This window comes from Lipomyces arxii, assembly GCF_038497795.1.
Source record: "Lipomyces arxii strain Phaff 12-163 unplaced genomic scaffold V1512scaffold_25, whole genome shotgun sequence".
Lineage (NCBI taxonomy): Eukaryota > Fungi > Ascomycota > Lipomycetes > Lipomycetales > Lipomycetaceae > Lipomyces > Lipomyces arxii.
Genome location: NW_027117724.1, coordinates 83,473 through 102,703, shown reverse-complemented (window position 1 = coordinate 102,703; position 19,231 = coordinate 83,473). Strand labels below are relative to the sequence as shown.

At 47.6% G+C, this 19,231-nt stretch overlaps 10 protein-coding genes and 1 non-coding gene across 11 annotated transcripts; 5 read left to right on the top strand and 6 right to left on the bottom strand.

Moving 5' to 3' along the window:
* Positions 1-2: 2 nt before the first annotated feature.
* On the bottom strand, positions 3-1,895 carry V1512DRAFT_278071 (Anp1-domain-containing protein). The gene is made up of 3 exons (XM_066917950.1): positions 1,756-1,895; positions 1,036-1,706; positions 3-986 (listed from the first exon to the last, which is right to left on the bottom strand). Exons 1-3 carry the CDS (start codon positions 1,794-1,796, stop codon positions 133-135), a joined length of 1,566 nt encoding a protein of 521 aa, XP_066769544.1. The 5' UTR covers positions 1,797-1,895; the 3' UTR covers positions 3-132.
* A 459-nt stretch (positions 1,896-2,354) lies between these two features.
* Positions 2,355-3,438, top strand: V1512DRAFT_267501 (uncharacterized protein). The gene has a single exon (XM_066917295.1). The coding sequence runs from the start codon at positions 2,506-2,508 to the stop codon at positions 3,382-3,384; it is 879 nt and encodes a 292-aa protein (XP_066769543.1). The 5' UTR covers positions 2,355-2,505; the 3' UTR covers positions 3,385-3,438.
* V1512DRAFT_267500 (uncharacterized protein) lies at positions 3,398-4,555 on the bottom strand. The gene has a single exon (XM_066917294.1). The coding sequence runs from the start codon at positions 4,482-4,484 to the stop codon at positions 3,498-3,500; it is 987 nt and encodes a 328-aa protein (XP_066769542.1). The 5' UTR covers positions 4,485-4,555; the 3' UTR covers positions 3,398-3,497.
* On the top strand, positions 4,519-5,665 carry V1512DRAFT_267499 (uncharacterized protein). Its single transcript, XM_066917293.1, has one exon. The coding sequence runs from the start codon at positions 4,591-4,593 to the stop codon at positions 5,581-5,583; it is 993 nt and encodes a 330-aa protein (XP_066769541.1). The 5' UTR covers positions 4,519-4,590; the 3' UTR covers positions 5,584-5,665.
* Positions 5,574-6,701, bottom strand: V1512DRAFT_267497 (uncharacterized protein). Its single transcript, XM_066917292.1, has 2 exons — positions 6,655-6,701; positions 5,574-6,608 (listed from the first exon to the last, which is right to left on the bottom strand). The coding sequence occupies exons 1-2, from the start codon at positions 6,690-6,692 to the stop codon at positions 5,657-5,659; spliced, it is 990 nt and encodes a 329-aa protein (XP_066769540.1). The 5' UTR covers positions 6,693-6,701; the 3' UTR covers positions 5,574-5,656.
* A 20-nt stretch (positions 6,702-6,721) lies between these two features.
* On the bottom strand, positions 6,722-9,538 carry V1512DRAFT_229981 (nucleoporin subcomplex protein binding to Pom34-domain-containing protein). The gene is made up of 2 exons (XM_066913933.1): positions 8,580-9,538; positions 6,722-8,538 (listed from the first exon to the last, which is right to left on the bottom strand). The coding sequence occupies exons 1-2, from the start codon at positions 9,523-9,525 to the stop codon at positions 6,758-6,760; spliced, it is 2,727 nt and encodes a 908-aa protein (XP_066769539.1). The 5' UTR covers positions 9,526-9,538; the 3' UTR covers positions 6,722-6,757.
* A 109-nt stretch (positions 9,539-9,647) lies between these two features.
* V1512DRAFT_267495 (isomerase-domain-containing protein) lies at positions 9,648-10,370 on the top strand. Its single transcript, XM_066917291.1, has one exon. It carries the CDS (start codon positions 9,668-9,670, stop codon positions 10,349-10,351), a length of 684 nt encoding a protein of 227 aa, XP_066769538.1. The 5' UTR covers positions 9,648-9,667; the 3' UTR covers positions 10,352-10,370.
* Positions 10,371-10,375: 5 nt separating this feature from the next.
* On the bottom strand, positions 10,376-11,314 carry V1512DRAFT_188111 (Urb2/Npa2 family-domain-containing protein; the record flags this gene model as incomplete). The annotated part of the gene is made up of 1 exon (XM_066913133.1): positions 10,376-11,314. A coding segment is annotated over one exon (939 nt), but the record flags the coding sequence as incomplete, so codon positions are not given.
* A 1,155-nt stretch (positions 11,315-12,469) lies between these two features.
* On the bottom strand, positions 12,470-14,350 carry V1512DRAFT_212348 (uncharacterized protein; the record flags this gene model as incomplete). The annotated part of the gene is made up of 3 exons (XM_066913559.1): positions 12,470-13,699; positions 13,746-14,103; positions 14,151-14,350. The coding sequence occupies 3 exons, from the start codon at positions 14,348-14,350 to the stop codon at positions 12,470-12,472; spliced, it is 1,788 nt and encodes a 595-aa protein (XP_066769536.1).
* Positions 14,351-15,226: 876 nt separating this feature from the next.
* Positions 15,227-15,311, top strand: V1512DRAFT_t58. Its single transcript has one exon. It is a non-coding gene; the product is annotated as a tRNA-Asn (tRNA).
* A 424-nt stretch (positions 15,312-15,735) lies between these two features.
* On the top strand, positions 15,736-19,213 carry V1512DRAFT_267493 (Sodium/calcium exchanger protein-domain-containing protein). The gene is made up of 3 exons (XM_066917290.1): positions 15,736-17,684; positions 17,731-18,785; positions 18,832-19,213. The coding sequence occupies exons 1-3, from the start codon at positions 15,849-15,851 to the stop codon at positions 19,091-19,093; spliced, it is 3,153 nt and encodes a 1,050-aa protein (XP_066769535.1). The 5' UTR covers positions 15,736-15,848; the 3' UTR covers positions 19,094-19,213.
* Positions 19,214-19,231: the final 18 nt, after the last annotated feature.

The window sequence follows — 19,231 nt, the reverse complement described above, 5'->3', positions numbered from 1 at the left end:
TAGTATTATATATTATTAAGTGCAGTATATTGAAACATGACATGTAAAGCGAATGACTGTTTGTATAGATTTGTAGTAATGGTATTATGTATGCATATGATATATAAATGGGCAGCGCATTATGACGAGATGTTATCTATGACCTTTTGCTTTCTTTTGGTCTGTTGTAACGGCCTGTTCTTTCGCTTTCGCTTTCGCTTCTAATTCTTCTTTCCGTTTCCGAGCCATTTCTTCAGCAACCTGTTTCTTTGCACGTAGTTGTGCAGCTTGGACCGAATCTACCCATCGTTCGCCATCATACGGGTCTTTATCTTTCTCCGCCGAGTCCAGCGGTGAGTCCTCGCTGCTGCCACTGCTACCACTGCTGCCACTGCTGCCACTGCTGCCACTGCTACCACTGCTGCCACTGCTGCCACTGCTACCACTGCTGCCACTGCTGCCACTACTGCCACTGCTGCTACTACTGCCACTGCCGCCGCCAGCAGATCCGGCGCTTGCGGGCAATTTGGGATCAGTGTTTGCAGCCTCTTTGTCCTCACGTTCTTTCCTCAACCGATTTTCCTCCGTCTCGGCCATGTATCTCAAATCTTCGACCGAAGGCTCATACATGTGCCAGATAACGTAGTGCGGAAGTCCGACGACAGAGAATGACATGCGTTTACACATTTTACCGAATCCTTCGGTCTCTGCATGGCGTTCGAACGAGAACGCGGGGAAATGCGAGCCGGCTCTGAATACTCTTGCTTTAGCCAAGATCGACACGCCACCAACACCGTCAATCTCCATCTCGACATCCGGGTCGCCGTACGGATCTCGTAGGTACGCGAGATGCGGGCGCCAGGTCGCGTACTCAGGGTACCCTTCGACAATCACAGCGTCTTCGTCGAGCGAATGCGCGAGCTGGATCGCGGTCTCGGATTCTTGCCATGAGTTGAGATCGTATGGCTGTTCGCCTCCAAGCCAGTCCGGTAATGGGCGCCAGATGTCTGTCTGCGTTAGTGTGTGAGAGAATAACACGGGAGAGGAAAAACGTACTGGGGACGATAACGTCTTTATTATGGCGCATAAGGTCCTCGACTACGGTCCTGGGAGCAACTTCGACGTCTGCGTCACGCCAGTAGACCCATGAATGCTCTGGTCTGAGTGCAGATGTCAGGAGCCAGTTACGTGCTCTGGCCATCAATTTCCGTCGAGGTCCTTGAGCTGCGAAGCCGTGTCTGTCGGAGAATCCCTGGCCGACGACTTGTCCGAAATCTTTTTCAAAAATGTCGACTCTTCTGAACCGCATTTCTGGGTTTTTGTCCGACTGCAGTCTGTCAAGGTGGGTGTTGAGTAGTAACATTGTTTCGTCTTTCGAATCCGAGACCAGGAATGCCATATCGATTAACGAGTGTGGGTACGTCAAATTGCGTAGATGCGAGAACATAAGAGGCAAATGCGGTGCCGCGTCGCGTAAAGGAATGCATATCAGGACTTTTTCACCGCGTTCCCAACCTCTGCCTGACCCTTGGGATAGAGTTAGGTCGTAATGATGTACGGTCGTGATGAGAGGATCATCAGTGAAAAGCGAAGTTCCTAAACCTGAAATATCAAGGTATGAACGTAGGTTTGGAAATATGAACAGCAATAGCAACGCGAGTGGAGTGAGTAGGAGAAGCACTCGTCGATGACGAGACAGAAATGAAGGTTTTGTCCGAGGTTGGAACCTTTCAATTAGAATTAAATTACGTGTAAAAACAATTAGAAAAGACATACCTATGAGGACTGATGTTAAATGGCTGTAAATGCGACGACATCGTCAGTTTGCCTGTTCGTTCTTAGACGATGTTTTGTTTTGAGAAGGACGATATTTGTTTTGATGGCGCTATTATGATTATAATCCAAGAATAGTATATTGTCACTGTTGTACGTAGAAAGTGGTGTTTTGGGGATTATAATACTATTTATATACAATTACATGTTTGTATCATAAGTCTATTATATTTACATTATATATTTAGCATAATATAGTGTAATAGATTTATAATAGATATATAATAGATATATAATAAATATATAATAGATATATAATAATATATACTAGATATATAATAGATATATAATATAAATATATAGTAACGCATTTGTATGGGAAAGCTGCACCTCAATCTGACCCTAACCCGATGGCGATTATATTGTTTACTTTCCCACTTTGAAGAGGTCAAAAATAGATTATATTTTTATATTTAAATGCAGTATATATACAATATATAATATGTAATATAGTAATATATAATATAGTAGTATATAATATAATAAGTAATAGCAGTAATGATGGCGTACGCGTAAACGTACAGTCTCACACTCACCTGCCACTCACACTTAATCGAGCAACACTCACCCATTCGTACGTACGTACGTTCATTCCTCGCTCGCACACACACGTGCTCATACGCATCACCGCTCGTACTTGCTCGTACACATTTGTACTTGCTCGAACTTGCTCGCACGCGTACGCGCACGCGCATGCTCAAACTCCTTCAATCCGTCCGCCGCCGTAAACGACGAGACGATGTCCACAGTCGCAGTCCGCAACCACGTTCACTACACAAAGCCATATCGACTCCCTCGTTCGCATTCACTCCTCTCACAAAGCTTTTCTCTCCACGCGAACCCCGGACACCAGACCCACCGGCCGGCGTGATTTACGGCACACGCACGCACGACTGGGGCACGCCTGAGACCAGGTTTGCTCGGGCACTGCGAAAGTCAAAGTCGGTCTTTGCGCTATCGCAAACGTCGCACGCGTCACGGCACACTGACGCGCTCGGAATCTCGATTGCACCGTCAAGACAGTCGCGGTTCTCGTTTGATTCGTCGGTCGTGCCTGAGTCGCTGCTCAGGAACGGGTCCAACGCGTCTGGCGCGACTCATTTCTCAGTCTCGTCAGTCACGACGCATTTTTCTACAGACCGAACCCCTATAGCGCGGTCCGGGTTCCAGTCAGAGTTTGACCAAGTTCAGTTTAATAATGCACACGAATACTCTACGGACGACTTGCAGACAGCGAGACCGAGTATTGACCCAATGCCGTTTCAAAACAAGTCTTATGAGGACGAATTGAGTGCAATAGATGTCCCGTTCGAAGCACACAAGTACTCTTCCGCTGAATTGGCAGACATGACTGCATTTGATTTTACAGATGGATACGACGATATGCTGATTGATGAGGTCAATATGTATGACGAAGACGATGACGATGACGAGTACGAGCACGACAGGCCTTCACAAGAGCAAGGCAGACACGTGGTCGCATATGTTAGAGGTCGAAAAGGTTGGGTTGTTGAACGGAGAATAGGTGAAGGTGATGTTGTACAGACCCAAGTTAAGCGGGGGGCCATATGAATGCATTTGACTCTGATCTTATATTATGCTATATTATGCTATATTGTCCTTATATATACTCATCCTCGTATTCATACAACTCATACAACTCATACTATACTTGCTCGTACTCACTACGCCCGCACCTTCTTCTTCAACTTCGCAGCACACTCATCACAAAACCACTGCCCCTTTGGCGGCGCCGACAGCCCGACACAAGGCAAATGAAACCATTCCCTCTTACAATCTCGGCCATCGCATGCGACCATCTCACCATACGAAACCTGTTGACAATAGCAGTAAACCGGCTCGGACTCTTGATCATCCCTTACCGGCGAGACCGCGTCTGGCGCATTAACTGCAGCAGGAACAGAAGCGGACGGCGGGCGTCTGTTCGTGCGCGCAGTCACACGACTCCGGCGAATTTGTGAAGTCTGAACCGGTAACGGAGTAGAAGGTCGTGATGGCCTGACCGGTGACCCTGGCCGCACGATCTCAAGCTCGAGATCTTCTTTCTTTTCTGCTTTTCTACGTTTACTCGGTCCGTCGTCGGTCACTTGTTTTCGCTTCGCCGGTTCATCATCAACTGTCTGCCCTGCTCTCTTTGCTGCCACTGCTTCTCTTCTGCTTTCACTTCTCGTACTCGTCTGAGTCTGCCGAACGTCTTGTGCAGATTTGTCTCCAATTAAAGCAGGATGATTGGCAGGACCATATATAACAGAGTCCGGTAGTTCTCCACAATGAGCTATTCTATCAAAATCCGCATCCAGTCTGTCCATATGCCGCTGAACAGCATCCGTAGCCGAACCTGCAACATGAATCTTCTCCTCGAAGCAAGGCAGCAGTTCGGTCATGACACTACGCAACTCCAGTAGCATCTGGTCTCTTGACTGATCATCAACTGGCATTTCAAGAAACTGAGGGATCAAGGTCGACAGCAACGACGTGGTCGATGTGCACTTTGCCTCGACCTCACGAAGCAGCGTAAAGTGCCGAATGACATCGATCGGGAACGCCTCGAGCAGGTCTGAAATGTCATTTAACCCGGGCAATAAATCTGAAGGATTTGCCCTTAATTTTGCGCTTCTTTTCTTTGCGATTCTTGCCGATTCCCTATTCATTGTGCTCTGTTGCGTGTGTGTATTGTAGTGTGTTGTAGTAGCAGTGGAAGGGACATCGTGAAGTATAAGTGGGAGTAATTGAAGCACGGGTAAACAAGTAGTAACAATGAAGTGCGAAATCTGCAAAAACGACAAAGCGACACTGAAACGACCTAAAACAAACGAGAAAATCTGTAAAAACTGCTTTTATTTTGTCTTTGAGTCTGAAATTCACCAAACAATCACGACCAATGAGCTATTCAAGCGTGGAGACGTCGTTGCGGTTGGTGCGTCCGGTGGGAAGGATTCGACCGTGTTGGCCTCGGTGCTGAAGACGCTGAACGAACGATACGGATACGGGGTTGAGTTTGTTTTACTGGCTGTGGACGAGGGCATACGAGGATATCGTGATGATTCATTAGAGACCGTGAAGCGGAACAGTGTACAATATGGCATGAAGTTACACATTGTGAGCTATCACGAACTGTACGAGGGATGGAGTATGGACAACATCGTGAACCAGGTCGGGATGAAGAATAACTGCACTTACTGCGGTGTGTTTAGACGTCAAGCGTTGGACAGAGGTGCTCAGGCTCTTGCAATCGATCATATCGTGACTGGGCACAATGCGGATGATATGGCAGAGACCGTATTGATGAACATACTCAGAGGAGATATCGCGAGATTAGGACGATGTACTGATATCATGACACACTCGGTCGACTCAGTTGTACGTCGATCAAAGCCGCTCAAGTACGCGTACGAAAAGGAAATAGTACTGTACGCTCATTATAAGGCATTAGACTACTTTTCTACTGAATGTACGTACTCTCCTGAAGCATTTAGAGGTACAGCACGTACGCTCATTAAGAACCTCGAGACTGTTCGGTCAAGCACGATCATTGACATCATTCACTCGGCTGAAACGTTTTCTCTTTCTAGATCAAGTCGACATCAAGTCCAACAGAAGTGTGAGAAATGTGGGTATATTTCTTCGAATAAGGTATGCAAGGCCTGTGTTTTGCTTGAATCTTTAAATGCTGGTCTTGCAAAGGTCAAGCTTGATAGTGCTCCTTCAATGTCTACACCGCTTCGTGTCCTAGAACGATTGTCGTTCTGATTAATGCATCTATTGTCTATTGATGTTAATGTGTATATGTGTATATATGTATAATGTATAAGATCAAGCATAACTAGCCGACTATTCGCTCAAGCTCAGCCATCAACACATTCGCATCATTCTCATCTCCTTCCTCCTTCATAATGCGAACATATTCATGCCCAAACTTATCACATGCAGACCCATACACCACTCCATCCACACAGTCAATCTTCGGATCCGCTTCTGTCGCAACCCACACCGCTGCTATAGCTCCCTTGTATGCTGAAATCACATGCCATGGGCTTCCCAACCACCGAACAACGTAAAACAACCCGACCATGAAAAACGTAGTCACAACATTCAAATGCTCTGCAAATATAGACGTCTGACATATCCCCGGATGCGTAACGTACACATACACACCGTACTCCTTCTCCCACTTGCTCGCAATCGCATAATGCATCAACTCCAACATCTTCTTACTCTCAACATACGGCTGTTCACTTCTCAAACTCTGCACATCGTCACCATCAAACCCGGCGGAAATCTCAGTCTCAATCGAGCTCACAAGCACAACTTTACCGCCTCCGTTCAACACACTCAATAAACTCTTCATCAACACGTAGTTCGCCGCAACATTGATCTGAAATACCCACCCGACCCCGTCCTGACTGATTCGACCTCGTCGCTCTCGCTTGAAATGAGGATGTGTAAACGCCATCACCGGACCGCGTAAAATCTCAATCAGAGCTGCAAACCAGTCAATCCCTGTGAAGTCACCTCCGCCAGCATTGCAAAACAAATAGTCTATATGCCGATACCGCGTCACCAACTCTCCTGCTGCTGCAATAACGCTCTCAAACGACCCTAAATCAAGCAAAACATAGTCAAACGTCAACATGTCTCTCTCTTTAGCGTACGACTTCAACCGCCCAATGGTCTCTACCGCCTTCAGCATGAACCGGGCCGTCACAACTATCGTCAATGGCACTTCCATCGGAACTTCGTCCAGCAGCCTACACCCAATCCCAAACCCAAGGCCTCTGTCTATCAGCACTCTCTCATACTTCGTCTACACAGTACTCTCACCCATTGGCCCCAGTAATAACCGCAATCTTGCGTTCCATTCTCTACGCTAAACCTGTTCTACAGCGTTTTCAAAATCTAGTATATTTTATATTACCCTAACCCGCTACTCTACACTTAAGCCCTCCCTCAAGACCGCACTCGCAAGCGCAAGTCCATCGCGGTCACTCAACATTTGAAATGCAGGACTCACAACATGTTCAAACACCAAATTAATCGTCGCCTTCGTGCCCTCGTCAGCCTTACCTCGTAGACCACGCACGCACACAAGCACAAGTCGCAACACGCCTCTGTAATTCTCTGTGTCTGCGTCCGCCAGTGCTCGGCCGTAGTCAACATCGACTGACGTACTCCATTTATACGCAACCTCTAGCATTCCAGCAAAATCAACATCGTACTTCCCACCCGCACACGCGCTCTGGACTTCCCGCGCAACCACAAACGCAAGCACGCTACGTTCGTCAACTACAGGCCGTAACACCTCGGCCAGCACACCCTCATCAACGTTGACCTGCAGACACATTTTAGCCACGTTCGCCATCGGCCTGACCAGCCGCGTGTCACTCTTAATCCTGCCCGTCAAGGCGGCGATCAACAGCCACCACGCCCGGCCAAGCTCGCACTGCGCATCAACCGCACTCAGGTTCACGTTCGCGTCCACAATCTGGCCCCGCATCTCGCCCCACCGACTGTCCGCGGAAAAAATCTGGTCCATGATCCCAACGTCGTAAACGTACCCGGCACCGTACTTGCGCTCGTCCAGCCCAGTCCGCCGGAACCGGACCAGTTTTGCACACGGCCACCGCGCGTCAAACTCGACATGTAGTTTGCTATGCAGACTCGCCCGGTACCCGTGTATCCGCATCGCACTCTCGGCTAAACTCTCCAACTTCCCGGGCTTGAGCAAATGTTCAACCACAACTTTGGCCTCGGCAGCATTCTTCTGAACCAAGATCGCACACAGTTCAACCGCCCGCGCGGCAAGCTGCACACGCAAACAGTACCGCAGCACGCTCTCACTCGATTCAAACCCACTCACTTTGTCCGTCCCCAGCTCGACCATCGCCAATGCCTTCTCAACCAGTCCGGCCTTCAACTTCGTCGTCATTGTCCTCGTGTTCTGCGCAAGACAAACACATTCAACCACTCCAACCGCGAGCTCCGGATCCAGCTCCGCAAACCCAACAGCCTGGTCCTCAAATTTGCATGCAACAGCACGTCCATAGTCGCCGCCATTAAACTCCTGTCCCGTCAACAGCAACACGGCAAACCCTTGCTGTGCAGACTGCCCGGCCTGACTCGCAACCAGCACGATCGACACAAACTTAGCCACCGCGCCTTGCGTCGCGCGGTCTCGCCCCGCCAGCGACTTTTTCAAAGCGCCTACAAACTTTCCTGCCCGGTCCGATCCTAAATGCGCAAGCAACGACGGCACTTCATCTCCCTCCGGCCACGAACCCTGCCCTAGCGCGCTCAGCACGCGCAGCACACGGTACCGCATGACTGACTCCCGCTCAAACAATTCCGCCAACGCACCTGCAAGCGCAAACAGTCGTCGTTCTATCTGCGCCGGCCGCCGCTTCACCAAACTCCGGACTTTGACCAGCTTCTCGGCAAAAATCAACGTACTCTCAATCCAGTCCGAGTTGCGGTCAAGTAAAATTTTATCGGACCGACACCTGTCCAGTGTTTTGACTGCGTGCTCAATCGTGCTCAGCACAGGCGCAAGACTCCGACTCGGTTTACCGTCTGCCCGCAGAAACCGGTCGAGCAAGTGCTGTGCGGACGAAAACAGCGTACCGTTAATCTTGTCTGATTTTGATCCCGACTCGTCAATGCTGTACACCATGTCTAATATGAACGTAAACAGTCTCGCCAGTAAAATCGCTTCCAATTAGCCCTGTATACGCACAATTACCACGACATACCAATATCAGACCGCTGAAACAGGTCGACATATTTCCAATACGCAAAATTTTCATACACGTTCGCCAGATGCCGTACAAATTGCAGCAGCACGGCGGTACGCACTTGCGGATCAACGTTCGTCGAGAACTTGCCGTACACCGCATCACTCGCAAGCGTGTTGACCAAAACGATCAGCGCCAGCGTGAAACTATACTCGCCTGCAATCAGCTCAACAGACGACAGCATATTGCCTGCAATACTCCCGTGCCCGTCTGTGCCAATCAGGCGTGAACGAGAAAGATAGTCCCATACCCTGTGCGGAAGCAACACCCCAACACCGGTAAAGAATTCCAATCCAGCAACACTAATGTCAAGCACGTGTCGCTGCATCGCCTCCTCAAGCACTGATCCAACAACGCTCACTACATCGTTCTCTGGCTCCAGATCAGCACTCACGCTCTCTAGTAACTCCAACCCGGTAGCCTCGTCCAGCACCGCGATCGTGCTCGCAATCAACCCCAATATCTCCTTCACGATCGTGTCCGTCGGCGCAATCTTAGCCGCGTGCTCAAGTACCCTGCCCAAGTACGCCCAGCCACTGTACTCACACTCCCACTGCACGCAAAACAAGTTGTTCTCGGTCGGTACCACCCGCCCGCGCTGTCCTTTCCTCAGAAACATCCCGCCTCGACCGTCTGGACGTGGCCCAAACAAACAAACGTCTTTAATTAGATAAATTTCGGCCGGATCAGCAGGTGAAACGTCGTAATCCTTGAAATCCCGGTCGAGAATCTGCATGTACGACTCCATATGATTCAACACGTTCCACGCGTCAGGGCCAAACCGTCGTACCTCACGAATGAACGGCACAAACACGACCGGGAACTTGGCCCGTAGCAACAAGAACCGCGTGTCGTCGTCGTCATCTCCATTGTCGCGTATCGCAACCTCACGCGTCGCAATCATATCTCTCTTTGTTTACGTTTTTCTCATCTCGAAGTTCTTTCATGGTTAGACACAAACCCCTTACTTTTATGCGGCTCATTTTTTTTACTCGAGACGTCATTTTTACTTGACTCACTCACTCACTCACCCACTCTCGTGACAAATGCTGCTGGTCAAAATATGCGGGACCAGGACGCCGGAGTCTGCCAAAGCAGCAATAGAGGCCGGCGCAGACTTGATCGGCATGATCTGTGTCCCGAACGTCAAACGCACGGTCGAGCCTGGCCAAGCCAAAGCCATTTCCTGTGTCGTGCACTCGTTCCAGTCCGACCGTCCTGCCCAAACGAGTGAGATACTCGACCAAACCTATGACGTCTGGACACAGTCGCAGCTTGAGGCCGTCAGACTTTACCGGCCGTTACTCGTCGGCGTGTTTCGCGACCAGTCCCTCGACCAAGTCCTAGCCTTGACCGCCGAGTACGAACTCGATATGGTTCAGCTGCACGGGTCCGAGCCCATTACCTGGGCTCGCCAAATTCCTGTCCCAGTCATCAAGAAGTTTTCCCCAGCTGACGTGGCCGAGATGACGACACCGGGATTCCATGCACTGACACTACTCGACGGCGCAGGCGGCGAAGGACTTAAACTGGACTGGGACGCGCTGCCGCGGTCGGGAAAGTACATTCTTGCCGGCGGACTCGACCCAGAAAACGTCGCAGCTGCGGTTGCAAGCGGACCTAACATTGTCGGCGTCGACGTCTCGTCCGGTGTCGAGACCGACGGCGTGCACGATTTGGACAAGATCCGGACGTTTGTCAGAAACGCAAAGTCTACTATATTACTATAATACATTATTTTACCATCAATTCTGCCATTTGCCAAACCGCCTGTAGTCTGCATACACGTTCCTGAAAATTGCCCGCCCGGCATCATCCACTCCTGCGTTCACGACCCTGAGCTCGGTCGCGCCTAGTACGTCAAACACGGTATACATCCCGACCCCGAGCTCTTTCCTGACGTCGGATGCGAAATCGTAGTTCAGCGTCGCGTGACAGTATTCAATCACTAAGAACGGTGCGTGCTTGGATAACCCGCGCCGAGATGCACCTGACGCAGACGATAACTCGCCGGCACCGCGCTTGCGAGATGACACGGCAGGAGACGGGTTGCACACGTTGGACAGTAACCTTGTGTACGCAAGCGCGGACTTGACACCAACGCTCTGAACGCTTGAAACCCACCCGGGCCGTTTCCACTCGACCGGCAGTACCCTGTCTGCACGTTTCCCACTCTGCGGCCTCACAACGCACAGCCCGTACATCAGGTTCTGCAACACGCTCACGACAAGATTGTGTCGTCCCCGCAAGTACTTTGGGAAATTAAGCACCAGCGTCGAGCATACGCCACAAATCTTCTGGTACACCGAGTCAAGATCGAGGCCGGCGTCAAATGGACCCCGGGACTGTGACGTGGATAAAATCAGATAGAGCCACATCTGCTCGTACACGAATGGCGACACTACAGCCCGCTTAGACGCAATCACGTCAAGCAACTCCAACAAGGCTACAAACACGTCTCCGCTCTCGACTTTGTCCTGGTCCAGCACGAGCGCACACACAATCAGCGCAACTTTTCGTTCTAGAAACGCGTGTTCGACATCGCTCCGCGCGCTGACCAACGCGGTGAACGTCTTAATAAACTTGGCGTCTTCTTTTTCAGTCACACTGCACACGACTCGCATCAATCGCTCAAACACGTCAGTGTACGTACTATAACTCCACCCTCTCACGACTTTGTGAAACTCAGTTCGTGGGTCTGTTCCCACGACTGCAAAACACCCCACCAACTCCTCCGCTCGCTCTACCGTACTCTCCCGATAGCTATGCAGCGCGATGATCTTCACCGCACTCTCGATCGCAGCCGTGTACGTCCCCTCTCCCGACGCCCGAACCAAACTAGGAACTATACCCATGAACTCTGGCGACAACGGTTCTACTCGTCAGCACAGCACTCTGACCATCATCTAAAACATACCTAACTGGTCCTTGTCCAGAATCGTCGCGGTCTCGTACAACGCGTCCAGCAATATCCGTACTTTGCCAATCTTCTCGACATTGGTCTTCAACACCTTTGCCATCAACCGCGCATTAATCTTCTTGACCCGCTTCATTAAATCAAACGAAATTCTGCATGTTAAACCTCATCGTCAAAGCAGAAAGCATATACGTACTCGTCCTTAAACTTAGACAAGTACCTCGCCGACATTGTAAACATTCGTGCATAGCCAAGTCGCAGTTTTTGTTCAACAGCAGCATACGCCTTTTCGTTCACGGCACTAATTAACCCAATCTTGTCCTGCGAGTCGCCACTCGTCGCATGCTCAAGCACAAGCTGGACCACATCGACTGTTTCAGGCACATCTTCTAAATCGTCTGCAAGACTTAACACCGCGTCGGGATCAGTTTGCTGCTTGTTAGCCCAATCCATTAAACTAACAGGTAACGTACTAAGATCGCAGTCATGTTTGGCACCATAAGGTGTTTCTTCATGACTTTTGCGCATAAACTTCGCAACTCTATGTCTGCGTCTTTATAAATCTCAAGTACCCGGTCCAAAATTTTTTCTCGCAAAGGTCTTTTGAAACATTCAATTGGCACCACAAGGATTGACTCCAAAACTCGTCCGACATCAGACTCGTCCTGCAATGCGGTTTCTAAATGCATCAACACCCGTCCTATTCATTAGCAATAAGTACTTCATCGAAAATGTATACCCACCTAGAAGTTGTGGCAGCTCGTATAACACCGCGCTCCTAACCAGCTTGTTCCACACAAGATTGTACGTTATGTCGTTACACTTCGCGACCTGCCATAGAGCACTGCAGAATTTCTTCACTTCTTCAAACGGCAGGCGGTTTCTAGTTTGTCAGCATTTTCTTCGCAGTTGCACAGTTGCAAATCAACACTCACTCAAAAAGCACTAGCCAGCGGTCAATGATGCGCAAAATCAACAACGCCAACCCGTCTTTCGAGCCTGTAACACAGCTGTATTCGCGCTTCTTGAATCCGGAATTGAATATACCTACGAGTTTCGCGGGTTTCGAACTCGATAACTTTATAGTTTTCACCGTCACCGTCTTGACCGTGTCAACAAAGTTTGCGGCCTTGGAAATTTCTTCTAATCGGAAAACCGTTTGTGCATCATAAAAACCACACTTTGTGAAATTGTTACTCAACCGAACATCTTCGTCATTAACCTGGACGTATTTCTTGACCACATCGCTACCGATCGACAAAATAAAGTATCGCAGTTTTGACACATACGCCTCTGCCTCCTTGTCGCAGCTCGACTCGGTCGGACATATAGACACCATAAGCTCGACCTGGTCCGGCAGCAGCGCGTCGCCTTTAAACCCGAGCGCCTGTGTCAGGGCTAGCAAACACACCGTCTCTGCCGCCATCCACTTTCCGTCATGTGCCGAGTGAATCTCACTAATCTTGGCCATAATCTGCGTCAGTGTCCAGCTGGTCGCGATCACTTTTGAAACGTGGTCGATCAGTTCGGGGCTGGTGAATGCGGATTGTGAGGTTACGTTACTAGACCAAAGGCGCATGAACTGCTGCAAATCTCTGATTTTCGCAAATCCGTCCACTACTGCTTTCAAAAATGTACGTGAATTATCATGCACTCTGGCCGCACATGTTGCAAACAGCTTTTCGATACAAACCAACACGATGTCGAAATCGTACTCGCAAACCTCGCTTGCCAGGTCCCAATCAACATTCTCGGTCACCAAATACGGTTTTAACACATCAGTGCTGATGACAAGTTGTTTCTCAACAACCTCAGCCAGCACCATTCGCACCGAACCCGGTGCCACTGTCAAAATCTGCTCACATAGCCTTGGCATCAGTGATTTCTGTCTTGTCTTGCTAAGCTTATCAAGTCCGAGTCGGAGAATTTGGCATAAAACTTGCAAATTAGCAGCATCGGTCAAGTCTGGAGTATTAGAAAATGTAAGAGATGTGAAAAAGTGTTTGAACTGGTCGGTATCGTGGTCCTTGACGATCGACGGACTAAACGTCAAATCCCTAATCACGTCGCACAGTCGAGCATAAAATTTGGACGTGCTGTTAACTACTGCAAGCAACGACATAGAAGCAGATAAGCCTTCAGGTGTAAACTTTGCCGCTACCTTTTAAAGTCAGTATAAATCTTAAACATCGCAACACAGCAAGCACTTTTTTGTAGTTCGATACTCCGTATAACGTGCCATCATAGATCTTAAATATCAATGCACTCCATCCCTCCTCACCAGCTTCATTGGCGCGCAAGACGAGCTCGAGATAATTAACCACAATCGCACTCATGCACTCGACGCTGGTCCGCAGATAGATCTTCGACTCGACCACACACTGGATCGACTCAAACATGTACGTGAGCAAGTCTATCCGTACTTCATCTGCCAGACTGTCTGTGAGTAAGTATTTCATGGTAACGGAAATCACATTAAGAAAGTTGTGCCGTTTGTAGATCTGGACCTGCACTTCGTGATCAAGGCTCTGCCATATCCGCTTGAAAAACCTCCAGAATTCAGGGCTAAATCGCGTTAGTCAATCTCTATACTAGCAAGCATAAAGTCATACGTCTCATGACACACATCTGCCCTGTCAAACCACCAGTCCATCAAAAACAACTCTTTAAGCGGAAACACCAGGCCAGGAAACTCGTTATCCACCAACTTGGTAGCAAACTCAAGCAGAGATCCAATGTCACTAGTCTTCCGCCGCAAAAACCGTGACACCTGTTCGCACGAGCTCGTCAGATCTGACGGCTCAGACGACATGATTGTTCTGGTTTCTTGGTGGATTTTGGTTTGTGGGATGAGATGAAGGCTTTTGGGACAAAAATATATTTTACGTTTTTCAGGGGTCACAGAATTGACGGGCGATGAGCTCTGAGACGTACTGAATTTGGAGTACGTTTAACGACATACTATCTGGTGGAACAAAATCACATGTAAATATTAAGTTATTTACTAAAACAGCATAATTCAGCCAGGTAGAGAAGATGTTTCGCATTATTTCTATTAGCTGGGTCCTGAGTAGCACAAAGATATTGTAGTACATTAACACCATGTCTGGCACAGAACTTACGCGAACTGTTGGTTATAATAGAAAAGAGTCATAGAAGTCTGTCAATATAACACAAATCTGTGAAGCCAATTACTAGCAGCTTATGACTGTAGTGGAGACAAAAGTATGAAGACTGAGCGCTAGATGTGTTTAAAACCCTGAAACCCTGCACAACTACAATCAAGAACACAAATTCAATTGCAAATAATTAATCGCAGGATGAACACAAAGTATTTTTGATTGCACGACTAAGTAAGTATAAGCAAGTAAACTTATCTTTATAATAAAAACGTTTGCAAACTATACTGAGTAGTGTCTTGTAGCCCTATGCTAAGTAAAACAATATTAAGTAAGAAATATCTACGATGCCTATTGAGCTACTGATTACTAGCGTATTTAATTAAAAACGACTTAAAATATTTCCAGCTATATTCTATAAATTACGGTATGATTCAAATTAATTAATGCTCTGAAACTACTGCATACGAACAGAGCTGTACTAATGCATACCATTCAGCATAAAACAAAGTTTTTAAAACAAATAAACGGTCGTTATAAAGACCTGTAATTTTTAAAACTCTGAAATTGACTGGGTGGCCAAGCTGGTTAAGGCGTACGACTGTTATTTAACTGTCAATCGTAAGATCGAGAGTTCGATCCTCTCCCTGGTCGGTCATTATTTTTGCATTTTTTTTTTTATAAATTTATTCTTTTCTAGATTATTTGTTTCTGATTTTTTTTAATTACTGTGAAACTGAGTTAGAAAATCAGATTTAAATTAAATTTAAATCAAATTTCATTCAAATTTATTTTGATAAAAATTGTAGTGTGGAATGTTGTTGGATCTGGCCGTGTTCAGGTACAATCTTAAGTTAATGTTTGATGATGATGACGTATGCTATTTAGAGTCACGACATCTTGACGCGCGTATACTTTTATATTACGTAATTTAAATAAAATAAACAAGTCCTCTTCACTATAAAAATGAATTTTTTATTTTGATTTAATTGTGTTGATTTTATTTTCAATTTTGAAACAAGAAATTTAAGGTGGGAATAGACACGGAACTACCCGGATTACGTGCGGCTGTGTAACTATAACCTTACCCTGGGATAGATTGTGATATTTGTGGTCGATATCTCAACCACTCAGCTTAAAAACACGTTTCTTGTCAGCCCAATTCTCAGTCCTTTCAACCAAGTAAATCTTATGGCGGATCATTCACAGAGACGCCAATCAGCAAGAGCATTCTCAGTGGAGGATGCTCAGCAGGAATTGAATAATGACTACGCTACTTCTTCAATTCGTCATAGACCAACAACATCGAGACGGAGATCAAAACAAAGACATGAACGGACTTCTTTAGCTGAAGTTCACTTTACTGACGATCCTTCGGTTGGTGCCCTCTCAACACCAATTTTGGAATCTCGCATACATGTTCATCATCATCACAATGGCAGACCAATCTCTGACTCAACTCCTCCGGACGAACTTCGGCCTGAAGACGTTTCTTACGAGAATCCAAATCAGGAAACAGATGGTGATGATTCTGGTAGTACATTGATTCATACAACTGACGGTGGTGATGAATTTGACGACTCTTCAGATACCGCTTCGATAGAGTCATTCACTTTAAGAGAACGTCAAGACGCAATCAACGAAACACATCCGTTTGGTATTCGAATTTGGAAACCGGCACTTTACAAGAAGTCGCGTTCAGTCCAGCGATTGGCTGAAGGAGATATTCATTCGTCTCCTGATCGAAAGGTCTCGATTCCAGTCAGGTTTGGAAACTTCGCCTGGTCTGCTATTGCAGGTATTCCGCTTTGGATTTTGTTACAAATTGTGACTGCTGTTTGCTTTGTTTCTTTCAGCTGGAGCCCCTCTTGCAGAGAGTACGGCCGTGTGTTTTACGACTTGGGAAATTATCTTTTTTATCCTTTTGGAAAGTTCGTTCAGCTCACTCAGGACGAAAACTACGCCGAAGAAGATGAAGGCGAAGGACGCAGTGTTGGAGAGTATGAGGAATGGAGCTCCGGAGATGGCCGTGGCCGACTATTTTTTGGGCCTGCGTCTAGAAAGACACACAAACGCACTTCAAGCACCTTGGATCCTATTGATGAAGCTGACGGGTTGTTAAACTCAGCTGGCGATCCTAACAGTGGTGACGATTCTAGTGACCACGCTGGAAGCAGCTCCGAACCCACATCACGATCGTCTGCTGCTTCAATCGATTCTGTCGAAGAAGGACTACCGTACCCTCACAAGAGACGATTGTTTGGCCGTGGTCAGTGGAATGTTGGTAGAATTATGTTTTACGTTTGGTTCTACTTCTTTATCCAGCCAGTCTTACTTGTCGTCGCTGGATTTTGCTGGTTTGCCGTATTCCCAATCCCGATGGCCCGTGTTCTTTTCCACTTATGCTCTCACATGAGAAGGCACCCGCTGGCATTGTCTTTCCATCACGACAGCCCACAGACTAGAGCTCAAATGTCAACTGACAAGAGCTCAATATTGCTTTGCACGTACAGAGCTTTTGGATGGAATTACTACAAGTACACTGTTGACGGTACAAACGTTTTCCTCATGAACTTAATGTTTGTTGTCTTCTTTACCATATTCGACCAGTACTTGATTTCAAAACTGATTCATTCGTTTATTACCACTCCTGGTGTTATTTTTGTGCTCGCTCTCAGTTCAGTTATCCCGTTGGCTTATTTCATTGGCCAGGCTGTGGCTTCTATCTCTGCACAGTCATCTATGGGTATGGGTGCAGTCATCAACGCTTTCTTCTCGACTATCGTTGAAGTATTTTTATACTGTGTTGCTTTGACTGAGGGCAAAGGTAGACTGGTGGAAGGTAGTGTGATTGGCAGTATTTTGGCGGGCGTTTTGGTCATGCCCGGTCTGTCGATGTGCTCTGGCGCTATTAAACGCAAGACGCAGAGATATAATCCGAAATCGGCCGGCGTAAGCTCGACCATGTTGTTGTTTGCTGTCATTGCTGCGTTTGCACCAACTTTGTTTTACCAGATTTACGGATCAGTATGCTGATTTGTTGTGAGAATTCGACCAATGCTAATTTTTGCAGTACCAGTTAAACTGTGTGCCGTGCACGTCGCGCGAGGATGATCCTACGCCTGTCAATGGCGAGCTCGGGACGTGCCGGCGTTGTCAGTTCTTCTTGGACCCACTCACAAACGATGACTTTTACCGGAGCGCTGTCAAGCCCTTCACTTATCTATGCGCGGTCTTACTGTTTGTCGCGTACGTGATTGGGCTATGGTTCACGTTGCGCACGCACGCGGCCATGATCTGGCAGGCAGTTCCGTCTTCGAACCCCGTGGCCTTGGCTCCCGTCGCTGCACAGGAAGGTGGCGCGGAAAACACGATATCGGTAATTGATGCATTTTTCGAGAACTACGATAGTAGTTCCAGTATGGGGCAGAGTGTTAATCGTCAATTTAAGATCCCGTTACTTGGAGCCCAGCGACCGCAGCCGGTGCAAGAGATGCCATTGATTGACCTGCAACCGGAAAATACTGGTACAACGGCATCGCTGTTGTCGGACGTCAAAACCCCGCCTACGACAGCCACCAAACCGGCTGGTGTTTCAACTGCAACAATAAATTCGAACAGCACCGCGCCTCGCAAAGGAAGTTTACGAAACCTGTTTAAGAGTCGACAGTCAAGTGTCAAATCAGTTGACAACCTACCAGCCGAGCCGAATTCGCCGGCGGCGCATGCCGCTGATGGTATGGGTGAAGGTGGAAAAGAAGGCGGCGAGCACAGTGCAAGCGGGCACGATGCGCCAAATTGGAGTAAATTTAAGTCTACTGTTGTTTTGCTTGGTGCAACCATTTTGTACGCTGTTATCGCAGAGATTTTGGTGGACACTGTCGACACCGTGTTGGACTCAGTGCACATTGACGAGAAATTTTTGGGAATCACGCTGTTCGCGCTTGTGCCAAACACGACTGAGTTTTTGAACGCTATTTCGTTTGCAATGAACGGTAATATTGCGTTGAGTATGGAAATTGGATCTGCATACGTGCTGCAGGTGTGTCTATTGCAGATTCCGGCTCTTATCTTATTCAGCGTGTGGAACTACACTGCGAATGAGAGTTTGCGCGACTACAGTTTCTCGTAAGTTGCTTGTGGTGGTGATAGATTTATATTAATGGACATACAGGCTCGTGTTTCCTCGATGGGATTTAGTTGTCGTTGTTTTGTGCGTGTTTTTGTTGTCGTACATTTACGCAGAAGGTCGGAGTAACTACTTCAAAGGCTCGATCTTAATTCTAAGTTACATTGTTGTGATGGGCGGATTCTGGTTCTCTGGCACAACAGGCGAAGCCCAGGTATCTTCGATTCCAGGGTCAATCTCTGGCCCGAAAGACCATCTTGGTGCTGGACCGGTCCTGATGATTCCGGGGTACCAGGTATTTGCATAGGTCGTATTTATTCTTAAGCGACTGGATTTTTTGTTTTGCTCAAGTATATGATTTGTTTTGGGAGTAGAGTGATCTGGCATTACTGATAAAATTTTAATGATGATCGAGGAAAGTAGAACCCTCACATAATAACAAAAC

Coding starts and splice junctions, on each gene's coding strand:
- V1512DRAFT_267495 (XM_066917291.1), top strand. CDS start 9,668: ATGCTGCTGGTCAAAATATGCGGGACCAGGACGCCGGAGTCTGCCAAA.
- V1512DRAFT_229981 (XM_066913933.1), bottom strand. CDS start 9,525: ATGATTGCGACGCGTGAGGTTGCGATACGCGACAATGGAGATGACGAC. Junction 8,539..8,579: donor GTTTCAGCGGTCTGATATTG/GTATGTCGTGGT, acceptor GCTAATTGGAAG/CGATTTTACTGGCGAGACTG.
- V1512DRAFT_278071 (XM_066917950.1), bottom strand. CDS start 1,796: ATGTCGTCGCATTTACAGCCATTTAACATCAGTCCTCATAG. Junction 1,707..1,755: donor TTTAACATCAGTCCTCATAG/GTATGTCTTTTC, acceptor TCTAATTGAAAG/GTTCCAACCTCGGACAAAAC. Junction 987..1,035: donor TAAAGACGTTATCGTCCCCA/GTACGTTTTTCC, acceptor TAACGCAGACAG/ACATCTGGCGCCCATTACCG.
- V1512DRAFT_267501 (XM_066917295.1), top strand. CDS start 2,506: ATGCTCAAACTCCTTCAATCCGTCCGCCGCCGTAAACGACGAGACGAT.
- V1512DRAFT_267499 (XM_066917293.1), top strand. CDS start 4,591: ATGAAGTGCGAAATCTGCAAAAACGACAAAGCGACACTGAAACGACCT.
- V1512DRAFT_267497 (XM_066917292.1), bottom strand. CDS start 6,692: ATGGAACGCAAGATTGCGGTTATTACTGGGGCCAATGG. Junction 6,609..6,654: donor GTTATTACTGGGGCCAATGG/GTGAGAGTACTG, acceptor GCTGATAGACAG/AGGCCTTGGGTTTGGGATTG.
- V1512DRAFT_267500 (XM_066917294.1), bottom strand. CDS start 4,484: ATGAATAGGGAATCGGCAAGAATCGCAAAGAAAAGAAGCGCAAAATTA.
- V1512DRAFT_267493 (XM_066917290.1), top strand. CDS start 15,849: ATGGCGGATCATTCACAGAGACGCCAATCAGCAAGAGCATTCTCAGTG. Junction 17,685..17,730: donor TTTACCAGATTTACGGATCA/GTATGCTGATTT, acceptor TAATTTTTGCAG/TACCAGTTAAACTGTGTGCC. Junction 18,786..18,831: donor TTGCGCGACTACAGTTTCTC/GTAAGTTGCTTG, acceptor ATGGACATACAG/GCTCGTGTTTCCTCGATGGG.